Genomic DNA, 23,756 nt, shown 5'->3' with positions numbered 1-23,756 from the left:
ATGGGAAGGCCCCAGGGACGCTGCTGTCACTCCCACTCCTTACTTCCTTTTCCATGACACACACACACCCAATCAACTGAAACACTCCTGCTGAATCCCCTCAGAATCCTCAAGACAGCGGTCAACAGCTAGCTGTCACCAAATCTAAGCTGAAACAAACGAGACTTATTTGCCGCCCGTGTGTGGTAGCCGGACTCGAAGTGCAGACGGTGGGGCGGAGATCCCCCCCGCGCCCCAGCTTCTCCCCACCACACACCACACAACTGAATCCAAGAGAAATAAAGTAAGGTGCTCAGGGTAAGGAGCAGACATCAACTAAAACCCAGTTTCTGGGACCTTCCTTCCGTAGGTTCTGTAGTGCTACCATTCATTCAGAACCTGCCTTTCATTTAGGTTTCTAAACTAAGACATAATCACTGGGTTTTACTTACCAAATTTCAAATTAAAAATCTCCTCCACTTGCTTCCGTAGCTTGGTAATTCTGACATTCCAATCTTCTTTGACTAGAAAGCAAAAATAAACATAATTAACAATGTTTCCTTCTTGGTGTGGACGCACAACTAGGTTGGATGCCACTCTTCTCAGTGATGTTCTTTTTTACATTTTTTTTTTTTTAAACATTTATTTATTTTTGAGACAGGGAGAGACAGAGCATGAACGGGGGAGGGTCAAAGAGAGGGAGACACAGAATCTGAAACAGGCTCCAGGCTCCGAGCTGTCAGCACAGAGCCCGACGCGGGGCTCGAACTCACAAACCGTGAGATCATGACCTGAGCCGAAGTCGGAAGCTTAACGCGACCGAGCCACCCAGGCGCCCCAGTGATGTTCTTTTTTAAAAGACCGAGATGTATCTCATATACAACACAGTGGCAGTTTAGGGAGCACAATCCAGTGACACTCTTCATTCGATTTCGTTTACAAACAAAAACTTTGGGTCTTCAGGAGAAAAAGGATTCCCTGCACCTGTCAAATAGCAGAACTTCAGGAAGATGGAATGCAAGTATCGGTTCACACTGTCAACAAAGAACGTGCCGGCAAGATTGCTCTCGGCGAGTGCTTTACAAGTGGCTCCTCCGTGGAGACCCAGCACAGGATCCTGACAGGTCAAGGAGGACCAGCTGGTACAGAGCCAGGCTTCCCATGCCAGGTTCAACCACAACAGCTTCAATTACATTTGCTTTCTATGCAGACATCCTTGTTTTATCAAACGGATGTGTGGCTAGAAATCCGTAGAAAGCAAAACTTCATTATTCACAGAAATAAATGGTAGGAATACACGTTAAAGGGATTAGGTAGATGTCACTAAACACATCTATAATCTGGTTTATTTCTTTACCCCTGTTTACAAGACAACCATCCCCTTAAAATTTTTTTTGTGTTTTTAATGTTTATTTTAAGTAGGCTCCACACCCAACCTGGGGCTCAAGAGTCACACCCTCTACCAACTGAGCCAGCCAAGTGCCAGGACAACCATCGCCTTTCAAATGTAAATAAAAATACAGGGAAATGGGCCATTATGGAAGACACATAGGAGGTCACTTACTTGAACAGACACTCAGGGCTTATTTGCTGGAGCTGTGGATGGAGAGGGCCTTGGAGGCACTATTAGGTGATGGGAGAGGCTGGACAAATAAAGGAGGGAAGGGGAGAGAGAGAGAGAGAGAGAGAGAGAGAGAGAGAGAGAGAGAGAGAGAGAGAGAGAGAGAGAGACAGGGGTGGGAAGGCAGAGAGCAAGGATCACATTCGGCGTGGAAGGGGTCTAGGGGTCTGTGTCTTCGGACAAAGGCAGTGGGAGATGCTGGGCAAGTTCTGGAAATGCTAGTAAAGGTCGGTGGTTTCGGAAAACCTTGCAACACACTGTTCACTCTTACTGTAGAAGTACTTTAAAACTGTTCCTTTAAACGAAATCCTAGCATCTCAAGGGTTTACTATGGTGTGCCTCAACCGTTCGGCCGGAGGATGTACATTTGGTACAAACCAAATTTGAAATATTACTACAAAGACATCCAGACTCCCCTTCTCCAAGGTCAAGGGCTTCTGCTCACCTACCCAGTTCCTGCCTCACCCAACACCTCCTTAGAACAGCTGGTACCTGCCATTGTAATGCAAGAAGATGTCTGAGCTACTTCGGGAATCAAGTGACCCTTCTTGTTCTGCCCCTTCAAAGCTCAGTTACCTGGCTAACTCCAAGACTTTCTCACGTGTGCCACTATGCAAATCTTTTACCAAACGGAGGGCAGAGTGTCCCCACGGCGTATTTAAGCCTACAGCTTTTACCGAATTGTGTGTCATTCCAAGAATTAAGTCGACCTCTTGAGTGGCAGAACTAAATTCTGTCGTGCAGTGAGACTTGAGCTGGGCCAGCAAGAGACTAGTGCCTGGTTCACTGGCAGACATTTGCCAACTTTAACTCTTGCCAAGATCACCTATGAACGGTGGGAGGCCAAGTATTATTAATGATTCAGATTACCGAGATTTTTCTTTCGATGACGGGCTTTTCGGCTATCTATGTCAGAAGACAACAGATCAAGTACTGCTAAAAATGGGACCTCTCAATCTGTGGTGCCGGGCACGTATCGAACATCCTCAGGTTTGCAGTCACGATCAGAATTATTAAGAAGTGATCACATTGGGGCGCCTGGGTGGCTCAGTCGGTTAAGCGTCCGACTTCAGCTCAGGTCATGATCTCGCAGGCCGTGAGTTCGAGCCCCACATCGAGCTCTGTGCTGACGGCTCAGAGCCTGGAGCCTGCTTCCGATTCTGTGTCTCCCTCTCTCTCTGCCCCTCCCCCGCTCGCACTCTGTCTCTGTCTCTCAAAAAGAAATAAACGTTAAAAAAAAAAAAGTGATCACGTTAATCACAACCTTGAATTGACATCTGCCTGGAGAAACGAAGACTCATACAGAGACTTCCATCATATTCACGCTAATCCACGTTAATCCGGTTCGACCCTGGGGAATACTTTCTTTCCATTACTTCCCTCAGCAAAAGTCTAAGTCATCTCCAATCTTCAGGTCATTACCAATACTGTCTCTTTGCCTAAATCAACAGCATGCTGAGGAGGTCGTCATGTAGATTCTTGATGCTCAACTGATCACACTGTTTCCCCCGCAGGATTTGGGGCACAGGAGAATTCTGTTTCCCTTGTACAGTATTTCTCAATCCCTTTGCACGTGGTTATAAACACAAATGACTTTACAACATAGCCGGCTTACTGGCTGACCTTCACCAGTTGCCCCCAGGTACTCTCAGAGCTGAGGGATCAGTATGTTGACCTTTATTTTTTAATTAATTAATTGTTTTAAAATATTTTTATTTTTAACTAAACTCCACACCCAAAGTGGGACTTGAACTCACAACCCCAAGATCAAGAGTCACAGGCTCCACCGACTGAGCCAGCCAGGCGCCCCTGAAGGATCTGTAGTTTAGTACAGGTATCTTGTATACCACAGCATGTATGGTAAATACTGCAATATTTACCAGAACAATTAGTTGGCCAAGTTCAGAAACGGCCACTAGTTCTTGGCAACAGAAGTTTGTAACACTGTAGAAGACGTGCGAGCTGGGGTCACTTTTCCTGGCCTTATGCAGTGGCCAACAAAAAGATGGCAAAGAAATAAAGGCTGCCTTATAGCTCCAATGGAGAAAAGAAAACCATTCACACAGCTGAGCCGGAGAGCCCACAGTTCTGCTGGGCTACGGGGTCAGTGCAGCTGCTGCGATCACAGCTGTGCCGTTAGGACAACAGGCTGCGCGAATAAAGACGAAGGCTGGGATCTGCACGGTCGGCCGCACCGGCCACACGTGGCAGCCAAGCACTTGAAATGTGGCCGCCGCGGTGAGATGCGCTCCCAGTGCAACGTATGCGCCAGAGATTCGCCTGGTCGTGTGTTTACCCACACGGGTCGGGCTACCAGAAATGCCAGAATGACACACGTCACATCCGGCCACGAGAAAATTCAAAATGACACACGAGGCTTCATCTGTGAGGCACATTATACGTCTACTGAACCCCACTGATCTAAACACACCGCCGACCTCCCTGTGTTTGTGCTGATAAATCAAGAGGAGGGTGAGTGTCAAGTGTCCACGTATGATTTGGGGGGGGGGGGGGGGGGAAGACAAGTACATCACTTTAAAAGATCGTCAAAAAGCTTAAAAAACACTGATCCAGTTTTTACAAGGGATTCACAACTATCTTACCTGGGGTATTCGTTCTCGGCTGAGTGACTTCAGTAGTACTGTGAGTCAGAAGCTCCGGTCTGTAAGAACGCGGCGGAAGTTAGTAACGGGAGCGCGGGAACACCCTGAAGGCCCTCCCCACGCGGCTGTGCACTGCCAACGATGTCCAACATGGATCATCCCGCCTTCATTTCCAGTGGGGGAAAAATCGTTCTGAGGACGCGATCATTTTGAAAACAGCAATTTGCACAGCTTCAGGTTTACAACCTGTGTGTCTTCAAAGGCATTAGGTACTCAACCTTGCAAAAACAGTTGGCTTTTGGCCCCAAACAGTTCAACCTGCCGTTTCTAAAACCTCAGAGGAACGCCCTCCTAATAAAGCTCGAAATACCTATGTGTGTTGTCCTAAAGATCCCTCTCCCCGACACGGTGCGACCCAGTGATCACGTAGACAAATGCACGGGCCCCAGAGAGTAAGCCAGACCTATGGATTCTACCCCTATCGCACCCTTCTGTAGTAAAGACAGCCCTTCTGTATCCTCTCCCCGCCTCCCAATCATCCATTCTGCTACCTTCAAAATCAAGCCAGAAGAATCCTTTTAAAATGCAAATCCAAATTATTATTTTTATTTACAGTAATTTTATTTAAATGTATATTTATTTTTGAGAGAGAGGGAAACACAAGAGTGTGTGTGTTGGAGCAAACATGACTGGGGGAAGGGCAGAGAGAGACAGAGGATCCGAAGCAGGCTCTGTGCTGACAGCTCAGAGCCGGATGCGTGGCTCAAATCCACAAGCCGAGAGATCATGACCTGAGTTGAAGTCAGATGCTTAACCAACTGAGCCACCCATGTGCCCTCACCATTTTTATTTTTACAGGAAGCTCTACACCCAACGCTGGGCTTGAACTCGCAAGTCTAAGATCAAGAGCTGCACGCTATATTGACTGAGCCTCCCGCAGGAACCCCTCCAAATTATTTTAAGTGGAACTGGCTTTAAAACCTTTCAATGACTCCGCTGACAGTGTAGGACAGAAGGCCTTCATCCGCGCGCCCACGTCGGCCTGGCTTACCATGCCACACCCACAAGGCACCACCACGTCCACCCAGAATGGTGCGGTTACGTGACACTTCCCTTCTCTACTTTTACTGTCTCCTTCATTTGAAGCCCCCTTTCCACTGCTGTTCGTGCACAACTGTCCGACCTCCCCGCCACCCTGACCTCCTCCCCCACAGCACCTAGTAACACCTTATTGCATGTGTCTCTAAAATAAGCCTCCCGAGGACAGGCTTCCTGCTGGGCCCGGTTTTGTCTCTCTGGTGCCTGGTACTAAATAAACACCTGCACAAGCAATGAATCTACACGAACACACCTGAAGTTTTAATACGGAGAGTAAGTGCAACCGAGAGAGGAACAGAAGACCCGCTTTCATCAAATTTATACATCTTTTCTTAAGGACAGCACTACATTTGTTTCTGGAGATCATTATCTTACCTTTTGATAACAAACTTAATTCGATTGCCCACTTGAATGATTTTCTCCAGCCTTGGGATTCCGTACCACGAGGGACTTCTGAAAGGAATGTTTTCGGGCAGTCCTTCCACGTAGAGGTCATTAGGATGTGCTTCGAACTTCTGGTAAGGTACGGCCTTGGCCTCCGTGCTCCCCAGCGCTTCCGCTTTACACAGGAAAACACAACGCGGGAGACTAAGTTTCTGTTGAAATCACACTGGAGTACAATCCTAAGCAAGGTACGGGTCAACTTTTTGAAAGGTCTGGAAACACACCCAAGAAATGCTGGAACAGACCCAAGTCAGCACATGTAAGCTGTAAGTGGCCCGTGATCACGAGGTCACTTTTGGTAGAGTTGACTCCCCTGAATCTAAGACAACGTACATAGTGCCACGGGCTCATAAACCAACTGTCAATATTGAGAAATAAAAGGATAAGAATACTACCACAGAGGACAAAGAATGTAACTCAAATACTACTTTTCCCAATATTTAGAGGGAGGCTTTTGCTACTTCATGCTTTGTGCAGGTGCTAATCCATTCACTGGCTCCCTCACACAAAGTGATTTTATTTTAGCCTATACTTTTACTTGTACTGCAACCATGAGACCGATGTCCTTTACCCCTTAAACCACACGAGTGTGGCATTCTAAAAGGAAATAACTTCCACAAAGAATTCATGGAATGGGAAATAAAAACAGTAAGCAGAGATTGGTTTACATTAAAAGAAGCGTTATCAACCAAAGCTAATGCACGAATCTTGCTTAGATCCAGATTCAACAAAGACTTTTAAAGGTACTTTCCGGGTGAATGAGGGAATTCGAAAAAGGGCTGGACAGGAGTGGGTACAAAGAATGGCTAGTTGTGTCAGGTGTGACAGTGACACCGTGGCTGTGTTAAGAAAATGAAAGCACCACTCATGGAGGCACACGGAACACAACATGAATGGCACAGGGCCTGGGACTTGCTTTATAATATTCTTACAAAGGAAAGACAGGCAAAGATGAGCAGTGTGGGGCGCCTGGGTGGCGCAGTCGGTTAAGCGTCCGACTTCAACCAGGTCACGATCTCACGGTCCGTGAGTTCGAGCCCCGCGTCAGGCTCTGGGCTGATGGCTCAGAGCCTGGAGCCTGTTTCCGATTCTGTGTCTCCCTCTCTCTCTGACCCTCCCCCGTTCATGCTCTGTCTGTCTCTGTCCCAAAAATAAATAAACGTTGAAAAAAAAATTAAAAAAAATATTTTATTTTTGGGGCGCCTGGGTGGCTCAGTCGGTTGGGCGTCCGACTTCAGCTCAGGTCACGATCTCGCGGTCCGTGAGTTCGAGCCCCGCGTCAGGCTCTGGGCTGATGGCTCAGAGCCTGGAGCCTGTTTCCCATTCTGTGTCTCCCTCTCTCTCTGCCCCTCCCCCGTTCATGCTCTGTCTCTCTCTGTCCCCAAAAAAATAAATAAACGTTGAAAAAAAAATTTTAAAAAAGATGAGCAGTGTGGAAAAATCTCAACGATCAATGAATCTGAAAAATAGGTATATAGGAACGCAACGCACAGTTTTTCTACTTTTGAATAGGTATAGAATTGTAATTTTAAAATATAAAATGAAATTTCTAATCTCTGCTCTGAAAACACATCTGAACAGAGCTCTAAAAAAAGGGTCTTCTCCTTCCTTGTTTCATTAGCACCAAATCAGAAGGGCTCAAGTATAGGCTCTCTCTCTCTCTCTTTTTTTAAGTATTTATTTTTGAGAGAGAGAGAGAATGAGAGAGAGAGCACGTGCATGCAAGCTGGGGAGGGGCAGAGAGAGGGAGGTAGAAGGGTGTGAAGCAGGCTCCATGCTGTCAGCACAGAGCCTGATGTGGGGCTTGAACTCACAAACCGTGAGATCATAACCTGATCCAAAGTCGGACACTTAACTGACCGAGCCACCCAGGTGCCCTTAGACCTCTTTGATATAAAAGCAAAGCACGTATATTTGAAAAACCACACGCAGTGTAACAAAAATCATGACTGTTAAAAGAAACATTCCTTTAAGAAACATGGTAAAGTCTTTCACACCGCACCTGGGAGAGATCTATAATGTGATGTGTAAAACAATAATAATTATTTGGTGAAACACATTAGCGAAAAAAGAAAAAGAAGAAAAAGAATATAATCATAATTCTAACAAACTTCCTATGAAATAAAAAAGAATCAACTGCTGGAGTGGAGCCAGGAAGAGCAGAAGTTTGGGGGAAAGGGGAAGAAGGGCAGTTGCACTGGCTGGTCATCAGTGAGGCTTCCCCTACAGAAAAGAACAATCCGCCTGTCTGCCTGTTGCCCCCTTTCCCACAGGCCACTCAACACCTTCTTGCATATGAAACGTTCATGTGTTGCTCTGCGGTGAATCTTCCCTCATCCGGGGGACGGGCACTGCCTCCTGCCCCGCTGGGTTGTCGGCACCTGCAGCCTGGGCGTTCATGGATGCCAAATGCCTAAAACTGATTATGCTGCTGGGGCAGGGAAACTTTCAAGACTTAGGATGCTTGATACTTCTGGAAAATGTAAGCTTTCCTCTTTTCCCTTCAGGAACCTTAAAGAAAGCAGCAAATCTCTCTAAAGTAGCTACAGTCCCAGACTCACCGAAGGCCGAGAGCAAAAACAAAAACAGCTAGACTTTTACTGTTTATACTACGACAACACATAAGCTCTTACCTATTTTCTTAGGTCTGACACAATGCCAAAATATTTTCCACCGGCCACTGTTCACGGGAGTACATGGGCTCGTCAACAGCCTCCTCCTTCCACGAGGCTTGCTTGGTCAGCATCAGTGGTGCTAAGAGGTTTGGCCGACTGCTTTCCCAAGCTCAACTTCCAGAAGCACACACCAGGGCAAAATTTAAGCCTGTTTGTGCAGATACTCGTGAACTATACTGACACTATGATAGCTTCTCTAATGATGAACAATGTTCTTCACCTGATTCATTTTACTAAATGCCTTGGAAATACACTGATTTTTTTTTTTATTAAAAAAAATTTTTTTGACGTTTTATTTATTTTTGAGAGACAGAGTGTGAGCAGGGGAGAGGCAGAGAGAGAGGAGACACAGAAACTGAAGCAGGCTCCAGGCTCCGAGCTGTCAGCACAGAGCCCGACGCGGGGCTGGAACCCAAGGACGATGAGACCATGATCTGAGCCAAAATCAGATGCTTAACTGACTGAGCCACCCAGGTGCCCCAGAAATATACCAATTTTTAAAGTGGTTAAGATTCCTTAGTTTCTAGCTCATTAGCTGATTTCCAACCAGCTGATTTCTAAGAGGAGAGAACATGTCACTGAGGTCCTGTATTCATACTGCGTAGTCCAGAACACGGATGAGGAGGAAAAACTTAAAATCCGGACTTCCACAACGCCTTCAATTCTCAGGCAAACAGCAAGTATATGGATCCTGCACATGACACTACTCAGGGACCCAAGTTTGTAGCTGCCATCTGAGCTGCACCTACAGGCTGGTTTATTGGGTCCTTTAAGACCCGGTGCCAGGAGCCCCTCTCGGAACCCGCGGGGCAAACGAGAATCCTCACCCAGGAGTCTCGGCTTTTTTGTGGTAAAACTCAAAGGGATTCTTCCACAGCACAGCGAGAACCGCCGCCGTCCTGAGGCCTGTGCCAGCCACCCCCGCCCTCCCCCCGCTGCGGTCTCCCCAGTGCAGGCCAGCCGGGTCCTCCCGCACGTCTGCGGGTCTTGTCAGGGAGTCCAACGTGCACTACATGACCGAGAGGCTCGGTGATTTCTCATGGCTCTAGCCACACTTCAGTGAGACCGACCCGTCCACCCAGAAATCTGTGCTCCAGCACCACGCACAGTTCCAGCAGATGAGACACGGGGGTCCTGGCTGTCATTACCTAGCGTGTGGTAGCGGGAGGCAAAAGACAACCACTAGGTGCTGTGCGGAGAGAAAACACGACAAGGTGTGGGGTATGGCAGACAGGTGACCCAGCAAAGACCCCACCAGAGCGGCCACACTGAAACGGAGAGGCACGGAAAGATCTGAGGTAGCAGCAGTGCAACCCTCCCCAGGAGGATGTGACCTTGGAAAAATAAAGGACAGGGAGATGGTCATTACGGCTGGTAGGAAGTGAGCAAGTGGGCCAGTACCATGAGGCGACATCAGAAGACGGGGTGGGGAGGGGGTGGCCATGACCAGGGACTGAGAAGCTTATTCCAAGAACAAAGGAAGGCCACCGAATGGAAAACAGGGAAGGGACAGGCCTCCATTTTTTGTTTGCGAGGAGATTAAAATCTAGCTGCTTGGCGGCCCTGGCTTTCCCAGCAGTGAGGGACATCAGCCGAGAAAGAGAGGGTATGGATCTGGGGTGGGCTGAAGGTACAGTCAGCAGGAGGCCTGTAACCATCAAGAAATCCAGGGTCACTCCTAGGGGTTTGGCCCGGACAATGGAGGGACAGGATGGGGGAAAGGAACATATTATGGGGGAGGGGGCATATCAAAGGCTCTGATTAGGATGTGTGATCTCTGCAGAGATATCAAACAGGCAGATAAAAATAAAGGTGTCTGGTGTTAGATGGAGTTTCCAGGGCTAGAAGCTTAATGCGGAAGCCACCAGGGTATAGACAATCTACAATGTGTAAGACCCCGAGACAGAGAGGGATTACCTGTAGAGAAAGCAAAGCAGGAAAAGAGAAGGGGGGCTCAGGACTCAGCTGCCAGGCAGCTCTCCAAGATGTGAACACTGAACTAAGGGGAGGTATCATCATGAGTGAAAAGGACAGCGGCCACTGAGACAGGAAGATAGTCAACAAGGTTCGAAACTATCCATATAAATAGTTTAAATCGGTTAACAAAAGAAAAGGAAGAAACACAGCCACTGAAGGCCGCTGAGAGGCGGGACAGAGCAGGGGAGAGCAATCCTAGGGAACCAAAGATGCCACCCGTGACAAATCAACCCAAGGGCCAGCGTTTCGGGATGCAAGCCAGCAAGGCCGGGAAACAAGCTGAAAACGGTGTGGGTCACTCCGCGGTTTCTGATACCCAGCCCCTCGGTGACAGACTGTGACCGAAGGCCTCCTTTCCTACGAAGAGTCACAGCAAGTGCTGCTCAGGATCCACTGAAAAAGGACTTCAAGGCTGCGAGATCCCCTGCACTGTATCAGCTCCCCACGTGCAGGAGTCCCCCCGCCCCGGAAAGAGCTCCCGGGGCTTTCGGCGCACGGTCCCCTCCCCTGTGCTGAAACCTTTTTATGATTAATGTACGCTATTCACCAATTAAGAAAAAGTAGAGGGGAGTCACATTCACTGTTTTACTTTCTTAAAGCAAAACTGGGAAAACGTATTCAGTAATACAGTTTAGTCACGGGGAAAATGAGACTTACCAAATTTTTTGCAGAAAAGCTGGTCTACCATCTTTCGTAATTTAGTGATTCTGGCATACCACTCTTCCTTCACTGTAAGAGGAACAGATACACAAGTGTCCTCAGACTGATGGAATCACTAAGCCGGGTTAACTAAGTATTATGGTTATAACTTAGGCAGTACTACTACTCTGTTCGAAGAGTTTCTTTTTTTAACTTGTTAATTTTATTTCAAGTAGGCTCCGTACCCAATGTGGGGCTCGAACTCACAACCCTGAGTTCAAGAGCTGCTTGCCCCACGGACTAAGCCAGCCAGGCCTCCCTGTTCGAAGATTATTTCTGAGATCTCAGAAAGTGTTTCTTAAAAACAGTGCTGACACTGAATAAAAAGAGTGAGAACAACTCAAACAATGAAAAAATGGAAATGAATCACTGAAGAGTAATTTTACACAGGTACTCTCGAGGGTCATGAACACAACTAGGAAACATCCGAGTTCCGCTCACTCCAGAACAGCCTACAGGTGAGCTGCACGACGATACGTGTAGGGATGGGATAAGACTAAAAACAGGATGCAATCTTTCCGTTCCATCAGCTGGGAGTGACGGGACTTGCGGTTTTACATCCCCACCCCCTGGCCCTCCAGAGCCAAAGGAAGAGGACCAACTACGCTTGTACTGCCCCCGAAACACGGCTCGCCAACTTCAGTGACGATACCTGTGGCCCTGCACTCTAAGAAGTAAACCCTTTCATGAGACGTGTATGGTGACGAGTGAGGCTTCAGTCGACCAACACAGACCTGGGCAACGACACACCGTCCGGAACACCGTGCCAGGTAACATGTTCACATCTCGCAAGTAGACCAGGCACTGCTCCTTTGGTCTACCTGGTGTGGGGTGTCTGCCCTTATTTATAACAGATCGTTAGGAACAAAATGAGGGGATTCTTCTAGGGAGCAGAGAGCAGTATTTTGATACTGTGTATTTCTTGTATATAATGTTCTGAGTTGACACGGTTTTTTAAAAAATGTAATCTCCACACCCAACGTGGGGCTTGAACTCAAGACCCGGAGATCAAGAGTGTCAGGCTCCACTGACCGAGCCAGCCGGGCGCCCTGATCTGACACACGGGTTGAAACAAGACTGGAGACCTACCTCCTGAAGCGGGTTTATCAAGCTGTAAGTCTTCACGTGTTGAGTTCAGAAGTTCATGTCTGAAAGGTGAGGAAAAAGTACTAAGTATTTACCAGGCAATATTTGGCAAAAACAGTAACTACTAGCACTTATTTGATATTCAGTCGTGAAGGCCAGTTTTAAAAAGAAGAGACAATCTGGGCTCTTGAGCACAATTAAACCTTAATTTCCGGAGATTTCCAGAGAGTAACAAAACAAAATGGAAATTGCAAATTGTTTCATAAGGTGCTTCTTGGACCATGTGTCTTTCATTCACTTCACGACCCAAAGGGATCTTATAAAAAGCGTTACCACCAAAAGAAGCGAACATAAAAACTTTAAGTGAGATCCTTTAATTTTACATTATATTCAAGACTCACTCAGTTCAACGTATCTATAAATTGGTTATAAGGATACTAAATATATTTTAGTACTAACATTTGCGAGACGGATTATAAGTTTTTTGGGGTTTGGTTTTCTTTTTGGTAATTACAAAAACCTCCCAGGAAATAATTTCTAGATCACAGAATTCCCATAATCCAACTTATATATGCAATCATTCCATTTTGATGTAATGGTCGAAAGTCTAGTGTTGCTAGTGGGGGGATTGGGAACTGGCTCAGGTATCAGCAGGACCACGCCTATTTTAACAACCATCTCAGAAATGCTGCAAAGTAGTACAGGACAGAGTCAATAGTGCATATATAATATTTAAATAACATTAGTGACCTATAAACAAAACATCTGCTAAACTCTATAGAAATATCCTTCTAAATAAACAAAAGACTTTACATATATCAAGACTAACCACAGTAACCGTTAGGGAAAGGCTTATTTAAGAAGTCCCTTCCAAATGTGGAGGATGGCCTGCCATGAAGGAATATACTGAACGGACTCGAAACAGGATGCGGGCAGCATAGAGCATCCCGTGATAAGCCTGCATTAACATTAAACATCCAAACATAGTTCTGTACACTTTAAGGTTAGCAAATGAGAGCAATACCTAATAAAATAATTTGCCTGTGTTCTTTAAATAGTGTTACTTAAACACAGATTCAAAACCTCTAACGTTAGAAACAACCCAATAAAATGACAGTACAAAAGGGTTCTTAAAACTTCAAACTTCTCTATGTATCAACATCCAGGGGGAAGGGGACGCCTGTTTATGGTGCTTGGCCAGGGTCAGGGCTGTAGCGTTTACAGGGCCGCCATGTGGTTTATAATTCAATTTCTGGAGTCTACTGCATCTTGAAACTACAATGTACTTGAAGGAAAACTAACGGTTAGCAACAAGTTCCTCTCTGAGGAGGACAGCTCACTTATTATCTTGCGGTGCCTCTTGGGTCTTTTCCATCCTTCGTTAAATCTCAAAAGCGGTCATCCCCTCACTGCACACCGAGAGGCCAGCATGCTTGGTTGTCATCTCTGACACTTTTTCAACAGTACCAGTGTTCCCAATGTAAGGAAGCTGGACACGTCTACCAACAATACTATTATCCCACTCCTTTTATTCACTTTACCGTTTATAGTTCAAGCTACGTCAGGAAAAAGTTTCAAAATCAGTTATAATATGCACACAAATTCAAAAAGACTCACTTCCAACAGAAGGACTTAAAATGAAAGCCAAGTCTTCCAAAAGAAGCGAACCCAGCGGCCCTCCCTGGGGCAGGAGTACCTCTTGGTCTAAACCCATAACAGCTTCTTTCTCATGCCTGTACCTGGTTGAAGAATAAGTACTTGACAGAATTCCAACCAGAGAAAATAAGGCCACCTTCCAAGAGAAACACAGGTAGTTACTGTCTCTTCCCCATACACTGCCTGGCTGTCAGGCCTAGATTACTGCATCCCGTTCACGGCTGCTCTAAGGAAACGATCAGCCCAAGGAAGGAAGAATCTGGTGAGAGCTCCAAGTACCACTTTTAACCATCCTACCTCTGACCTCCTCATGAGGCGAGAGAAGCATCGTTAACTGTATCAGGTTGACTGACTTAGGGATTTCTGTCCCTTACTGCTGCAGATCCTAACTGCTACCCCACCTCTCCCATGTCAAAAAGTCTCTCTTTCCTTTCACAAATGCTTGGCAAGTTTGGCTGGCTCCCATCATTTGCACTTAGAAAACAGGGAGAATGGCTTGACAGCGTTAATATCCATTACTGCGTAAAGCAAGCTTACCATCACTGTGACGGTTCATTCTTTACGAATAACCTGGTCTTATTCTCTAAAACCTTGTGATTTTTTTTCCCTTATCCTTAGGGCACTAGGACATCATGAGGTGTGGCAAGGTATATAGCTTTCTTTGTCTCATGCTTAGCCCGCTCTGTAATTTTTACAGGCTCGGAAAATAACGGTCATTCATTTTTGATACTTCTAAGTCGGATGTCACTAGATAAAGACTCAACATTTTCATGTCTCATACATACAACTTTTACAATTTACAGGACTAACCAGCATCCAGCCTTTTAAGTGAAAACTTATATTGTAGCAGTTATATTTTATAATTTCCGAAAAACTATTCTCCAACCGTTCCCCTTTATAAATACATGTAGTACTTGCTTCATGGATGTAACAGGAAGTTTCCATCTTTCTTCATTGGCTGAAATCTGTTGCAAATGTCCTCAGTTTTGTAAACCTTTCACTTTAATCTTAACAGAATCCCAGCGGAAACTATGAGTGTGTCATGTCGCTGCCAGTTTTAAACGCAAGCATTTACGTTCCCAATCACAACTGCTGCACTGACGCTTTTATAAGAGTTCCTTATTGGACCCTTTATGCCAGGCCTTAGGGAATTTATAGCATTCTGCTACCTTAGGCTTTTTTTCGATTCTTCCATGGTTTCACGTATTTTTTTTTTTTTTTAATTTTTTTAATTTTTTTTTTCAACGTTTATTTATTTTTGGGACAGAGAGAGACAGAGCATGAACGGGGGAGGGGCAGAGAGAGAGGGAGACACAGAATCGGAAACAGGCTCCAGGCTCTGAGCCATCAGCCCAGAGCCCGACGCGGGGCTCGAACTCACGGACCGCGAGATCGTGACCTGGCTGAAGTCGAACGCTTAACCGACTGCGCCACCCAGGCGCCCCTTTTTTATTTTTTAATTTTTTTTTTTTTTGGTTTCACGTATTTTTAATTTTATAACTTACATGCATTTCCACATATGCTTTTAAAAATTCAGATCTAGGGGCACCTGGGTGGCTCAGTTAGTTAAGCATCTGACATGGGCTCAGGTCGTGATCTCACAGCTCGAAAGCTCGTGAGTTTGAGCCCCACATTGGGCTCTGTGCTGATAGCTCGGAGCCTGGAGCCTGCTTTGGATTCTGTGTCTCCCTTTCTCTCTCTGCATCCCCTGCCCCCAACTCACACTCTCTCTCTCTCTCTCTCTCTCTCTCTGAAATAAACATTACAAAAAAAATTTTTTTAATTCAAATCTAAAATCAAGACACTGTTTTACTGATACTGGTTGGTACTGCATTACTTTTTATATTATAGTGATTCCTTTACTTAGCAGCAAACTGGAAAAAGAACATGACGGCTATGTGGGAATCACGTACAGGCAGGTATTCATGTTCCAAGAGCCAACTCTGGGCATGACCACGAAAATCTTGTCCACAGACACATTCAAAAGTGGTAAATAAAATAATATATAGCTCAATCTAATTAAGATATAGCCCTAGAGATTGATGAATGTTTGGTAACAATATAGAAAGATGCACTAAAGAACAAAGATGAGAGTCCAGAGTCTTACTTCTTAATCACAAAGCGAATCCTTTCCTTTGCAAGTAATATCCTCTCAAGGCGAGGAATTCCGTAAGTAGACGGTCTCCTAAAAGGAATTCCTTCCGGAAGTCCTTCTACATAAAGATCTTCAACGTGTGACTGGAAAAGAGGGTACGGGATCGTCACAGGACCTTTGGCTTTTATAGCTTGAGCTTTAAGGATAAAAAGAGAAAGGAAAAATCATTCAATGACAAGGATCAACCACAGATTGTACAACAGAATAAATGAACACGTACTGCTCTGGACGTTTTATAGCTTTATCTTTACTTCTGCTTACTGTAACTGAATCATCACAAGAAAAATAGTACAGAAGAACTAAAAGAGAAAGAACACCAAAGGTGCCGGTACTCTAACCCAATCTGCAATCAAATAGTGGATTATTCTGAGTCATGTAGATGCAGCCAGATGTCCTACTGAAACCTGAACCACCCATGAGCCACAAAAACACGTTGGTAAACATCAGCTAACACATACAGTAAAAATTTTCAACAATAAACATCAGTGTAAGAAAAGAGTTTTTAATGAAATAACTCACGCAGAGGATTTTTTTAATTGGAAAGCTTCTGCCAAGATTGATTTATCCAAAGGTAAAATAATATAGCAGCTACAGGTCAAAAAAGCACGGAGACTCTTAGGAATCAAATAGAAGGAGAAAGACCTTGGTGATTCCATCGAACAAACTGCAAAGGATCAGGTTTTCTAAACAGCAGGGTAGCGTTTCCAGGCGTGATGGTGGAACTGATATTAAGACCATGCTTTCCTCTCACCCAACTCCCCATTTTGAAATTTTTTTTTCAAGTAAGCTTTACGACCAAGGTGGGGCTCGAACTCACGATCCCAAGATCAAGAATGGCGCGCTCTACTGAATGAGCCAGCCAGGCACCCCCTCAATTCCCCATTTTGAAATATAGACTTGTTAGAGCTAAAATGACATGATGTCCGGGACACCGCAGGTTTAAAATATTAAACCAGGCTTGCATCAGAAAGAGATGGGACAGGAGAGAGCGGACAAGGAAAATACTTGAATCTGGGTGGTGGATACTTAGAGGGTCTTAACATCATTTACATTCTTTTTGTTTGGAAATTTCCAGAATAAAAAGATTTAGAAAAGCATCAGGTGAGCTCATCCACAACACAGGCACATTGGTCGACAGTATTAAAACTTTCACAGCTAAACCTTTTTTTTTTTTTTTTAATTTTTTTTTAACGTTTATTTATTTCTGAGACAAAGAGAGACAGAGCATGAGCAGGGGAGGGGCAGAGAGAGAGGGAGACACAGAATCGGAAACAGGCTCCAGGCTCTGAGCTGTCAGCACAGAGCCTGACGCGGGGCTCAAACTCACGGACCGTGAGATCATGACCTGAGCCAAAGTCAGACGCTTAACCGACTGAGCCACCCAGGCGCCCCACAGCTAAACCTTTTGATACGGAGTCAAACGCCAAGTGTCCTATGAGTGCAGAGCAGACACGCATCGCTGTTCTCACAAAGGCTTCTACTTCGTTCACGAACACAGCAGAGTCACAGAAAAAGTCTTCTAGCGAGTGTGCGCCGTAAGAACAGCAGAGCCGCTAAGGACGCGGCGAAAAGGCTCCGAGTCCCCAAAGGAAAATGACTTCTGTGCACTCCCTTTCTTCCTTCTCCTCCCGCGGGAATCCCCCTCAGCAGAACAGCTGCTCTTTTTTCCTAGTAATTTATGTGAAATTCGTCTGTTTGCTGAACATTAATACTTGTACTTGAGTTTCACATTCACCATGGTACACGTTAATACGGAGTCACGGTTAATATCCTTTGTTTACACCGTGCACCCGAAAATCCGTTCCCACAGAACAAGGAAAATATCTTTCCTTGGGGCGATTACCATTAAAACGGTTTCAAATTGTAAAATGTGAATACCGTGCCTCTCGTCTCATAATGGTTGGCAAGCATTATTTTCTCATATGCGAACTAACGAAATGAATCACCATCACAACAAAAGCAAAAACATAATTTGTGCTTCTCTTTGTGAGATTTATAAAACTGTTATGACAGTAAATTCTTCTTCCTCGAAACAGGACTGCATTAAGTCTATAATAACACAGCTATAAACAGCGAGCACCTTCTGTGTACTTACACACCACTTACAGGAAGCTCTTTACACCCACTATGCTGTCTGTCTCCTCACATCTTCCCAGCACATCTACGCTCTCCTGACCGTTTCACAGGAGAGGAAGGACAGCAAGGCTCGGAGAGGATGAAGGGGAACGGCCAAGCCTTCTGTCCCAGGGCCCGGGACCTTAGCAGCACGGGACAGTGCTTAATGTAGAACGAATTAGGGGAGTCTCTGCTCTGAAGTGGATCGATTAAAACCACAGGCAAAAAGCTACGGCTTCTGGAGAGGGAGAACTACTAAGAGAACCTGGAGGAAATAAGTGAATGCATTAAGGGCAAGTGACTGAATTTGCTACTGAATTTCCTCTCATTCTAAATCTTCGCTGACAGGTCAGCTGTCATCCATGAAAAGGGTACAGGAGCTATGATTTCAAGTTTAGTAAAGTCAATAATGTCAGTGTAGTTTATCATGTAAGAAATTCACCCAAAGCAATTCAGTGATACCGGAGAGCACCTTAAAAATAGGATTTTCAAGTTAAAAAATTCAATATATTGACCCATTTAAAGACTGTCAGTGAACTGCAAAGTAAAGAATCCTCCAAATAAAAACACAGCGAAACAGCTGATACTCCCCAGCGATGGTTGCTATTTTTAGGTGAGAATTTAATATATGCCTACCAGTAATAACACTGGTTGGTCCCTAAAGATAGATGGAGGATAGAATACGAAAAGAAGAGGAGAATGTGAGACCTAACTTAAACAATTATGCATCAATAGCAGAGCAAATAAGGACATCTAGTTGAATACTGGACTTATTAACACAGTGGATTAAGAAAGACTATGACTGAAGAATTTTATCTTCAATTAGCTGTCCAGGGTGCAACAAATATGTATGTGAACTCCCAAAAGCGCAAGCAGAAGGATTACAGGAAATGCTAACTGATAACCACAGAAACAAAACTTTCCCTAGGCTTCCTAGTGACAAGGTCTATAACATCTGGACGGACCCTACCCATGACCTTGCGACGGACACATATGCAAGTAAGGCACACTTCACTGGGAGAAGCGGCCTTTCGTACACTGACTGGTTGAAAAGTAACCCCATTATTAAAATGCTTTTCAACAAACTACTCAAGAATTTTTCAGTTCAGACTTACCATATTTTCTTTCAAACAACTCTTCCACTTGTTTACGGAGATCAGTAATTCGAGCATTCCACTTCTCTGAAAAATTGGGAGTCACAGTTACATCTCAATGAGGAATCCCCGTTGGGGGCACTGCTGTGTTGAGATGACCCAACACCTAATGACTTATTTTCTACATCATACATTCAAATTAATTTTTTTCTAATTTTTCCCCCAACGTTTATTTATTTATTTTGAGAGAGACAGAGACAGACATAGAGACAGAGTGCGGGGGAGGGGCAGAGAGCGGGGGAGACACCGAATCTGAAGGAGGCTCCAGGCTCTGAACTATCAGCATAGAGCCCGACGTGGGACTCAAACCCACAAACCGCGAGATCATGACCTGAGCCGAAGTTGAACACTTAACTCACTGAGCCACCCAAGCACCTCCCCTAATTTTTTATTACATAATCTCTACGGCCAATGTGGGACTCGAACTCACAACCCTGAAATCCAGCATCACACAATGCACCGAATGAGGTGGCCAGGTAACTCCAGTCCTAATTGCTAATAATCCAACTGCATCTATATAATTTTACTGCTTTCTTAAGAACTTTTCCCTTTTTTGTGGTTCTTAGAATTGGTCCAATAAGAGATTTTAAGAGATGGTTTACAGTTTATTTTTGAAACACTTCTTACTGAATACCTCTTTTTAGCCTGATAATTTCCGAAAAGCAGGACAGAAAAGACCAGTCCAATTAAACACTGTGCGGTGGAGGCAGAAAAGAGGGAGGGCTCCAAGGTCGTTCAGGAAACCTTCTAAAACATGTCTAAGTTGTGTGGAAATAAGTATCTACGTACAGTTGCAACCTAAACTAGAGTGCCATGTAAACTTACTACTATCTATATAAATTCAATTTAAATCCGGTATTTAGGACTATGACAAATTAAAATACTAAAATGCTATTTAAAAAATGGAGACGTTCAATGTTTTAACTATACATTTTAAAGCAACCCCCTTTCCCCCCCAAAAGAAAGGCTAGAACTCTGATCAGGAACAGAAAGCATTTGGAAGGACAGAGAGCAAAGGGGCCTGTATTTGACCCAGAACCTACCGAAGTTGAACTCCCTCACTTTCCGCTTCCCAGCATTGGCAGGCTCCGTGACTGGTGGCTGGGGCGGCTCGCTGCTCTTTGGTCTCTTGGTAGGTGGAGAGTAATCATCATCTTGAAAAAGAAAACCGTCATCACTGGAGGAACAGTCTAAGTGAGTTAGGGCCACCGTCTGTTCAATACTCAACATTCAAAAGGATGGGGGGAGGGGGCTTTACACGCGCGCGTAGCAGCAGCCATCAGTAGGGTCCCTCTCGGCCTATTCCTTCCCAGGCACACCTGCAGGTTCCCTACGCTTGGGTGATGTGCTCAGGTGAACATTCCTCACTTTCCTTGGCCTTACTTCATTTTCTTTCGTTTGCTCTCTTCAAATCACATCCTCATAAATCTCCCTTCTCCCCTAACTCCTCTTGGTTCCTAGGATTACAGTTTCTTTGAAGCCTTTCAAGAAAAAGATTTTGATAGACACAGATACCTACAATTATACAAATACATAAGAAAAAGGGGAGGAAATATATAGCTTGAAGAGAAAAATGCTCCAGCTTACACAAAATCCAGGCATGCATAAACAGGGAGGGCGGATACTACACGGCGAACACTTTGAACAAACACAAAACTTACAGAATTAATGAAACAGGGCAGCTACGTTATCTGTGAAACAGATAATACTGACTGAGTGAAGACAAAACCTAGCAGAAATGAGCAATCAGAGATTTCAGTACGGAACGTGGACTACTTAAGATGTTTGTAGACGTTTGTAGCGTGAGTTCATGCCAACCTCTTCACGGACAGGTCTGCAGCTCAACTCTGCTAGGACTTCAGCTAGTACGTGAATTAAGGACATCGGAATAAAGTAAGAGCTGTCAACGTCATCTTTTCTCTAGCCCCTGAAAATGTCACGTGGCACAGTACTAAGAGTTATGCTCAAAGCTCATCCATAAATTACTAAAAACCTCACTCTGAGAAATCCATACTGGAAACTAAATATGGGGTAGAGGAGAAACAGCCACTGTGTTAAAGGCCGTCACCAAAAGATGCCACGCAGGTAAGACAGGTCCCCTTTTAGGTCTTTCTCACTGTCGCCTGACAGTTCAAGATACCGGCTCAGGGAAAGCTAAGTGACCATGTCACAGCACTCGCCAAAGCAGCCGAGATCACATTCCAACCGGAACTCACACCAGCAGACTAACGCGTTACTCTCGCAAAGGCAACAAGAAACCCAAATCTGGCCAAACATACGACGTTGCCTGGGACAGCCACATGTAACTTTTATGTCCTTGGTATGTACATTTAACGTGCAAGGGGAAATTTGACCGAAGCCTAAAATACTTGTATGTCGGTCCCATCACAGCAGCAGAGAGCATAATCAGACGCTGTCCCCCTGGTTCGTGCACTCTGGGTTCTTCCTCTAATGCCAACCAATATTCCAGTAACCTGAAATCATTTACTGATTATTTTATCCAATAGGAGAAAAAGTCACCAATGTCACCAATACCAGATCAAGTCACATCAGGACCCATTCATGAGCTGGGAAAGACCAAGATGCTATGTTTAGGGGATGCTACTTTAGGGAAATGTGATCAGATGAACGATTTACGACACTATAACTTCCAGGTGCTAACTGCCACTGTAGAAACCCTCGTTCAAATCCAGAACAAAAGGAAACCTACCATAAAAGATTTCAAAGTTACAAACTACTAGTAAAATAAAACTAGCCCGTGTCATCTGGGCTTATTTAATTACTACAAGGATTAGTGGTCAAATGGCTATAAAAATGGTCAAGAGGCTATAAAAGACTATCAACTAATTAAATTCAACCTACAAAGACACATTTGGGAAAACATACTGAAAAAAACCACCCCATCTTTTTCAACTCCCAGTTTTAGAAACCTAAGTATATTTTGATGCTAGTTGGTATAAGGTAAAACAAAAGACATTCGTTTCACCTATGAATAGTGTCAAACCATTTTATCTTAATTTTTAAGTAATCTCTATGCCCCTCACGGGGCTCAAACTCATGACCCCTCAGATCAAGGGTGGCAAGCTCTAAGAACTAAGCCAGCCAGGCACCCAAGTGTCTAAGCATTTTAAATGCGTCATGTTAACATTTCTTTAAAAACATTAAGCAATGACATTAAAAACAAAAGGACTGTCCCTGTAGGCTAATGTAACCTAACTATTTCTACAGTCATCATTTGAGCTGACTGTTAACCGAATTACATAAAATGAAAACTGAAAGAGAATAAAAAAAAAAAAAAACCAAAAAAAACCAAAAACCAAAAAAACCTGAGAGCTGGAGGGTGGTAATGAACGATCCCAGCAATCTATTATATTGATCTCTACTACAAACTCTTTGAAACGGAGGCCAAGGGGAAAGGGCACAAGAGCGTTGTCAAAACCCCTTGAATCAGTTTATTTTAGACCATAAAAGCGTTCATAGGATAAACATATTTTATAAACGCAACCTCATTAACCTTCAAGACAAAAAAAAAAAAGAACAAAGACAAATCTAGGGGAATATTTTCGAACCAGACAAATGAGGGAACAGATTGGAACATATTAAAAAGTGGTATCTCATTTCTTTCTCTCCAGCCAGAAATAATGACGTTCAACCTATACATGTGAACAAATGCAGAGATGGATTTAATTATTTGTGATAATAAAATATATTACCACACATTCTAGTAAAAGACTATCCCATTTCATAATCACTTTTGGGGTGTTTTGTATTATGTGACACGTGGAACAAAATCAAAAGATCAGCTACGAACTTGCCCGTATCTCCCGTGGTCTTCTCCGCTCTTTGCTACAAAAAAACCTGTAATTTCTTTTGCGAAGATCATGAGAAAATGTTATTCTTGACCTCGAAATCCTTTCCACAAAGGATCAAAATTACCTACTTCTCTGCAGGAAAAATACCAAATAGAGCTCTAAATGTTTGCCTCTATCTTCTAACCAGGCCCCACAGAGAGAACGCTGGCGTCCTAATTATCGTGGTATTTCCCACATTATAATGTGGGAGCAACCACTTTTGTGTTAAAAGACACATAAGTTCAGGGAGCTTCAAATTCAAGCCCAAATTGAAAAGGTTTACTTCATCGATATTAAAAGCTTGTAAGATAAATTTCAAAATATTTTAATGCGAAAAGGTTGCCATGCGAGAGTATTTAGGCGCCATGTTGCCAGTACTAACACAAGCACCCACCACATCTTAAAAAAAGGCAGCGACGGTCCCTGGACTCAATACTTATATTTAGAAACCCCGGGTCTCTTTTTTGCAACATATTTACAAACACACCTAGGGATAATACAGACTTCTGAGATCAAATGTGTTATGGCATCCTTAAAGCTGAATGCATTAATAGAACATGAAACAAATTTTCTGATACTCTTACGTGCAACATACTCAAATGCTAATGTTTTCATCATACAATGTGATAGCTATGTTTTAAGA

The 23,756-nt window shown here is 44.3% G+C and overlaps 1 protein-coding gene across 7 annotated transcripts in view; it reads right to left on the bottom strand.

The window, feature by feature from the left end:
• The window catches only part of GTF2I (general transcription factor IIi), a 108,333-nt gene that overhangs the window by 18,105 nt on the left and 66,472 nt on the right, over window positions 1–23,756 (bottom strand). For all 7 annotated transcript variants that reach the window (XM_011290345.4, XM_011290346.4, XM_011290342.4 and 4 more), the window contains 8 exons: window positions 20,306–20,416; window positions 19,224–19,289; window positions 15,946–16,129; window positions 12,186–12,244; window positions 11,055–11,126; window positions 5,677–5,860; window positions 4,204–4,262; window positions 432–503 (listed from right to left, as the gene is read on the bottom strand). In XM_011290345.4, the coding sequence (XP_011288647.1) occupies window positions 432–503; window positions 4,204–4,262; window positions 5,677–5,860; window positions 11,055–11,126; window positions 12,186–12,244; window positions 15,946–16,129; window positions 19,224–19,289; window positions 20,306–20,416 (807 nt within the window). The remainder of the gene's footprint in view (window positions 1–431; window positions 504–4,203; window positions 4,263–5,676; window positions 5,861–11,054; window positions 11,127–12,185; window positions 12,245–15,945; window positions 16,130–19,223; window positions 19,290–20,305; window positions 20,417–23,756) is intronic.

Source organism: Felis catus, chromosome E3, assembly GCF_018350175.1.
Source record: "Felis catus isolate Fca126 chromosome E3, F.catus_Fca126_mat1.0, whole genome shotgun sequence".
Classification (NCBI taxonomy): domain Eukaryota; kingdom Metazoa; phylum Chordata; class Mammalia; order Carnivora; family Felidae; genus Felis; species Felis catus.
This window is presented reverse-complemented; position numbering and strand designations above follow the sequence as displayed.